This window comes from Amphimedon queenslandica, unplaced genomic scaffold (assembly GCF_000090795.2).
Source record: "Amphimedon queenslandica unplaced genomic scaffold, v1.1 AMPQUscaffold_13143, whole genome shotgun sequence".
NCBI classification, from domain to species: Eukaryota; Metazoa; Porifera; class Demospongiae; order Haplosclerida; family Niphatidae; genus Amphimedon; species Amphimedon queenslandica.
The window spans coordinates 88,964-94,748 of record NW_003546621.1 but is presented as its reverse complement, the minus strand read 5'-3'; the positions used below and the strand labels follow the sequence as shown (position 1 = coordinate 94,748).

The window sequence follows — 5,785 nt, the reverse complement described above, 5'->3', positions numbered from 1 at the left end:
GTAGGTGGCATTTGGAGTAACTTTTAAATGTCATAAAAATTTAATTTTTATCAGAACATAAGAAAATGTAAGTGTATCAAGAAAGTTTTTAAAATGAAGCATTTTTTCCTATTCATTTTTGGCAAAATTTGACCCACAAAGACCCTGTACTAACTCATTTACATTTTGTGCCGCTTTATGTTAATTAAATAAAAAACATTTTAAATATGAAAGAGTATTAGTAGGATTGAAATGTAAAAATATAAGGAAACAAGACGGTATAAACTTTTTGCAACTGAAAAAAATTTGTATGCAGTCTATGTGATGGGTTTCTTGGTATATCAGTTCACAAGCACTCCTACTACTCTTGCTTTTTGTATACATATAACATGCTGATCACATGTGCAAGTCTGTATTTTGTACTCTTGGCTCTACCTTGTGCCATGAACATGATCCTGATCTCAGTTTGGGGCCTTTGAAACAAGTGCATGGGAGTGATATAAAAACCAACTTAAGCAGTTGTCAGGCATTGTTCTATTGATAAAAGCAGATGAAAGAAAAAGAGTCTTCAGTGGCAAAAAATTTTTGATCTTCTCTAGGTCTTCAGTCCAGTGCATACTATCGGTACTATATGCATGCAGGAGAACTGTTTGGTAAAGGAAAGCTCATCTAGTCATTTATAATGCTTTGATGAGCCATTTCATAATCATAAAATGGACAAAATCCTAAAAAAAATAACCTCAATCCTCATATTCTACATAATATTCTGCTTTTGCTCTATGTTACTTAATATTATAATGTAGGTGCTTCAAAGTATAGATGACATTATATTCAGTCTTTTGATACTTGGTGGATTGACTGATTCTAAAGGAAATGTTTGGAGAACCCATCCTTCCCAATTATATGCAATTGAACTAACAATACCCTCAGCTAAAGTAAAATAATAATTAGTTACAGTTATATTTGGCTATACCTTATTTTCTAGTCTTACATTTGGAAGTTCGCTCAGACTAGAAGAGGTGTAAACTTGTTAAAATTATTCCCTAATACAGAATGTTTAACTCCAAAACAATTATGTGATTCAATGACTGATGGTTAGGTTACTCTTATAGTTTGATAGCTTATATTTCTTATAACTATTTAGATTCTATTGCAATTGAGCTTCAAACTCCAATGTATCAAAGAGTTTATCAATACTTGCAGTTATTGGAACAAAAAGATTCCAGACTTGAAAAGTTTATATTTGTTGGTACACTAGAAGGGTCAGATAAAAAATGTCTGGATACCATTATCAGGTCAGACTCATTATGGCAATCTTTCTTTTCAAATTAAACTAAAATACTTAGACATATTAATCTATCGATTCCAACATGGAAGGACATTCATCATTTTGTTTGCTTTTTAAATATGCAGTTGACTGCATGTGAACAATCAAATATAATCAAGGAAGTACCAGGACTAAAAACTTTTATTGTTCATTTTATAACAATGATGTCACGTGTAAGTTTTATGTATAAATGTACATATCTAGGTATGTATCTGCTTTTTTATTTGTTGTAGGATTTCGCTACATCCTCAATGTCAACTGGAAGTACTGATAATATTCTTAATCAATATGTACCTAGAAGGCGTTGGGATGAAAGGTATGATAGATTTACTAAAACAACTACTGCAGCTATTTTTTTAGCATGCATTCATATCTCTTCTTCAACAAAAACCAAACTTCTGTCACTCATGTTGGTCTTAAGTTAGAAAGAAAGAATTCTCTGATTGTTCTTCAAGACACGTATACTCAAAAAGTAGTTAAAGCTGACATAACTCAAGAGTTGTCTGAGTTTCTGACGAAATCTGTAAAAATTCCCAATCAAAGTACAAGGTAATTTATATTAATTTTGAGCTTGCATAGGTCCTTTATTAATATTATTCTTTTGATATTTTGCAGCAAATGCTCTGATAATGAACTAATCGAAAGATTATTAGAATTTATGAACATTAAATCTGATAAAATTGAATCTCCAGATGAAACCTATGTTCTTACCGAAGATAATTTAACAAAAATAATGGCTATTCAGACACGATTCAGGTTTCACTGTGCTTAAATTTAATTTTTTATAAAATTTGTCATACAGGTGTCAAATACCAGTTGTATTAATGGGTGAGACAGGATGTGGTAAAACTCACTTGATTCGTTTCATGTGTAAATTTGCCACAAACAAAAAAAAAGTGAAAAACATGTTTATCCTTAAAGTGAAATAAATATTACACTGTGTCACTATTATAGATTGATAGGTTCATGGTGGAACAACAGAGGACGATGTTATTAAGTGTGTCAATGAAGCAGAAACTGCTGCTTTGGAAAATAGAAAGCATAAGATTGATACTGTAGTGTTCTTTGATGAAGCTAACACTAGTGATGTCATTAGTCTTATAAAGGAAATTATGTGTGATGGGAGATGCAGAGGAAAACTGGTACCACCTTTTCTGAAGTTTGTAGCTGCTTGTAATCCATATCGAAAGTAATTGCAGTTCCTTTCTATTTTTATAAATTATTATTTTCTCATAGACATTCTGATGAGATGATAAAAAAATTAAGAGGAGCTGGATTAAGATGGCAAGATGAAGAAGCAGGTAACAATGCAGAAAAATTGGGTATAATATTTGTGCAAGATTAAAATACAATTGCCAAATACTATTTATTATTCTGAACAGGAGAAATACCTTTAAGAGATTTAGTGTATCAAGTATTAGAATTACCTGACAGTATGAAAGCATTGATTTATGATTTTGGACAATTAAAATATGAAACTGAAAGGGACTATATTTTACAAATGGCACGTAATAAGGTGCATAATAAACAGAAAAATGGTTATAATTTATGAGGTTTTTAGCTTCAAAAAAAAGATGAAGTTTCTCATGATTATGTGATTGCTATTGGTGAAGTATTAGCAAAATGTCAAGATTTTTCCAAACAAATGAAAGTAAATGTCATCATTTTTGATTTTCCAAGTGAACCATACTGTCTAATAGGATGAGCGTAGTTTTGTGAGTTTACGTGATGTAGATCGAGTTCTTGTACTATTTATATACTTTTTGGATGTATTTACTAATGTATTTCAAGTACGTAGTTTACTGGGTATAATGCTAAAAGTCATACAATGATTAATTTTAGATTAATGGTCATGATAATGTAGACAAAATTACTCGATCATTATTACTAGCCCTTAGTGTAGCATATTTGGCAAGAATGGCTTCGCGTGATGCATTTTTGACTGAAGTTTTAGGATGCATCAAACCACCACTGCATTTTGTTGATTTACAAGAGTATGAGAAAATTGTAAAAAAGTAAGCTTTTCTTGTCTGGTTAGTATTAAAAATTATTTTTAAAAGGTATCAAGAAAAACTATTAGATTGTATGGAAATTGAAAATAATATAGCTAAAAATGCTGCTCTAAGGGAGAACATATTCATGATGTTTGTGTGCATTGAGTTGCGCATTCCACTCTTTCTGGTTGGGAAACCTGGAAGCTCTAAATCATTAGCTAAAGCAATCATTGAGAATTCATTAAAGGGAAAAAATTCAAAAAAAACAATAATGAAGCAATTCAAACAAGTATGTTAAAAGTTATAAAGTTATTTATTGATTTTGATAATAGATCCATCTTCATTCCCACCAATGTAGTGGGTTATCAACTCCTGCTAGTATTACTGAGGTATTTGTGAATGCCAAGAACTTTCAGGAAAAAAGAGACACAACAACATTTGTATCAGTAGTTGTATTGGATGAAGTTGGTTTAGCTGAAGCATCACCTTACCTCCCATTAAAGGCATTACATCCATTGCTTGAAGATGGAACTGAAGGATCTGGAAGTGATGATCAAGTAAAGAGATTATTGTTTAAATTTTAAAAGCATTTTGTGTAATTTATATTTAGCGTATTTCCAGAGAAAAAAGAGTGGCTTTTATTGGTATATCAAACTGGGCCCTTGATCCTGCTAAGATGAATAGAGGAATCATGGTAACACGTACTGAACCAAGCATTCAAGACCTTAAAGAGAGTGCCATGTACGATAATAAGTATTAATTTATGGGTTATTTAAAAATTTTTAGTGGTATATGCTCAGATAAAGGGGACAATGATCCAGTGCTTAATAGGCTAAGGCCTTATTTTATTGAACTTGCAAGTGCATATAAAAGTATATGTGATCTTCAAATAAGAGAATTCTTTGGACTTCGAGACTTTTACAGGTACATTTATTACAACCAATTAATTTATACAAGACTACTCTTCAGTCTTATTAAAATGCTCTACTGGATGAGTGAAGAGACTGGTTCTATACTGACAAGACCACAACTTGAACATGCTGTAAGGCGTAACTTCAGTGGCTTTGATGAGTTTGATACTGTTGCTATATTTCAATTGCAGGAACTAAAAGTACTAAAATATTGTCAAAAATTATTGATTTGTTATTTTTAGGATAATGATTCGAAAATTGTACAATGTTTCCCATGTCAGTTTGTGAGTTATTTATACCTATTGTATGCTTGTGTTGTGACTTTATAATTTAGAAACAATTCAGAAATAAAGATGTTGTTGTACTAAAATGTTGTTCAACTGGACAGTTTCTGTCTATTGATGGAAATGATGATGTTGTTTTTTCAACCAATCAGTTAAAAAATAGTATGTTAAGATAAATGTCTGTAAAAAAATTATTTGATGTTTCAGCTCAGTTCATTATTCACATAAAAAACAAGGGTAAATTTTCATTACAGTGCATCTGCAAAAACTCCTTGTGGCTAAAAGTCATGGAATCAAACTTGGTATAAACTCTTGATATTATGTCACTTAAACTGTCATAACAAATAGGTCACATGTTCATATGAACATGATCTTCAATTGATACCAACACAAGGTATAATAATATGAGTACCGTATGGCTGGAAAATTCCGTGGGGTATTTAATTTTGCGGATTTTGTGGGTAACTTCTTAACCACGAAAATTAATACCATGGAAATGCTCACTGCGCATGCGCAGCATGTAAAAATCAATGACTTAATGCAAGTGTACGTGCAAAAACGCGAAATTTAACTCCCTCGAAATTAAAGAATTAAGAGCTTTTCACTAAAACATGAAAATTTATGCCCTCGAAATTTCTAGCCATATGGTATATAGTTTTAAATTATTTATTATTTAGATAAAAAGGCTTCTTTCATTTGTTCCTATCAGCAGAAATTAAGTTCTGAGCAGCAAAAAAGTTTCACTCAATATCACCTGATTGCTCCAGTATTAATGATAACTAACTTTCATATTGTTTTACAAAAAATTTAGGATGACCCCATTACAAATCCTGATTATTCTTCTCTTGGTTTAATCAGTGCAAGTTTATCAAATAAAAAAACAACTTATCATGGGTATGACTACGGATATAATTCATGCATTTTAATTTATTTTTTAATAATAGAGAAAGTCGTTATCTTCTATTTTTGACTCAAAACTATTCTTCACTTCAAGTTTTCGAGCATTATATTGTGACAAAGTGCTTGCAAGATTTCAACACCTCACAGTTCTCACTAGAAAGCAGCATTCAACAAGCTGAGCCATTTGTTCTGTTTGGCAGTAGTTTTCCCAAGGACAAAGAGTTTACCCAGGTATGAAAAGACTGAAGTAATAGTTCTAATTGAAAATAAACTATCATAGGTTTGCAGAAACATTAGTGAAATTAGGCTTTGTATGGAAAGNTGGTCGCATNGGTCATACTCTTGAACTTAGAAAATTTGTATGAGAGCTTGTATGATGTCCTCAATCAA

The 5,785-nt window shown here is 31.3% G+C and overlaps 2 protein-coding genes across 2 annotated transcripts in view; both read left to right on the top strand.

The window, feature by feature from the left end:
• The first annotated feature begins 3,223 nt into the window (after positions 1-3,223).
• Positions 3,224-4,540, top strand: LOC109584958 (E3 ubiquitin-protein ligase RNF213-like). The gene is made up of 7 exons (XM_020000867.1): positions 3,224-3,321; positions 3,367-3,589; positions 3,633-3,857; positions 3,911-4,041; positions 4,087-4,224; positions 4,270-4,411; positions 4,454-4,540. The coding sequence occupies exons 1-7, from the start codon at positions 3,224-3,226 to the stop codon at positions 4,538-4,540; spliced, it is 1,044 nt and encodes a 347-aa protein (XP_019856426.1).
• Positions 4,541-4,910: 370 nt separating this feature from the next.
• The window catches only part of LOC109584957 (E3 ubiquitin-protein ligase RNF213-like), an 8,261-nt gene continuing 7,386 nt past the window's right edge, over positions 4,911-5,785 (top strand). Inside the window, exons 1-4 of the mRNA XM_020000866.1 lie at positions 4,911-4,956; positions 5,173-5,261; positions 5,307-5,389; positions 5,440-5,626. Coding sequence (XP_019856425.1) covers positions 4,911-4,956; positions 5,173-5,261; positions 5,307-5,389; positions 5,440-5,626 — 405 coding nt within the window. The remainder of the gene's footprint in view (positions 4,957-5,172; positions 5,262-5,306; positions 5,390-5,439; positions 5,627-5,785) is intronic.

Bases quoted from the DNA above. Each gene is read 5' to 3' on its own strand.
- LOC109584958 (XM_020000867.1), top strand. From the start codon at position 3,224: ATGGCTTCGCGTGATGCATTTTTGACTGAAGTTTTAGGATGCATCAAA. The intron at 3,322-3,366 runs GTAAGCTTTTCT...TATTTTTAAAAG, and splicing joins TATGAGAAAATTGTAAAAAA to GTATCAAGAAAAACTATTAG. The intron at 4,225-4,269 runs GTACATTTATTA...ACTACTCTTCAG, and splicing joins GGACTTCGAGACTTTTACAG to TCTTATTAAAATGCTCTACT.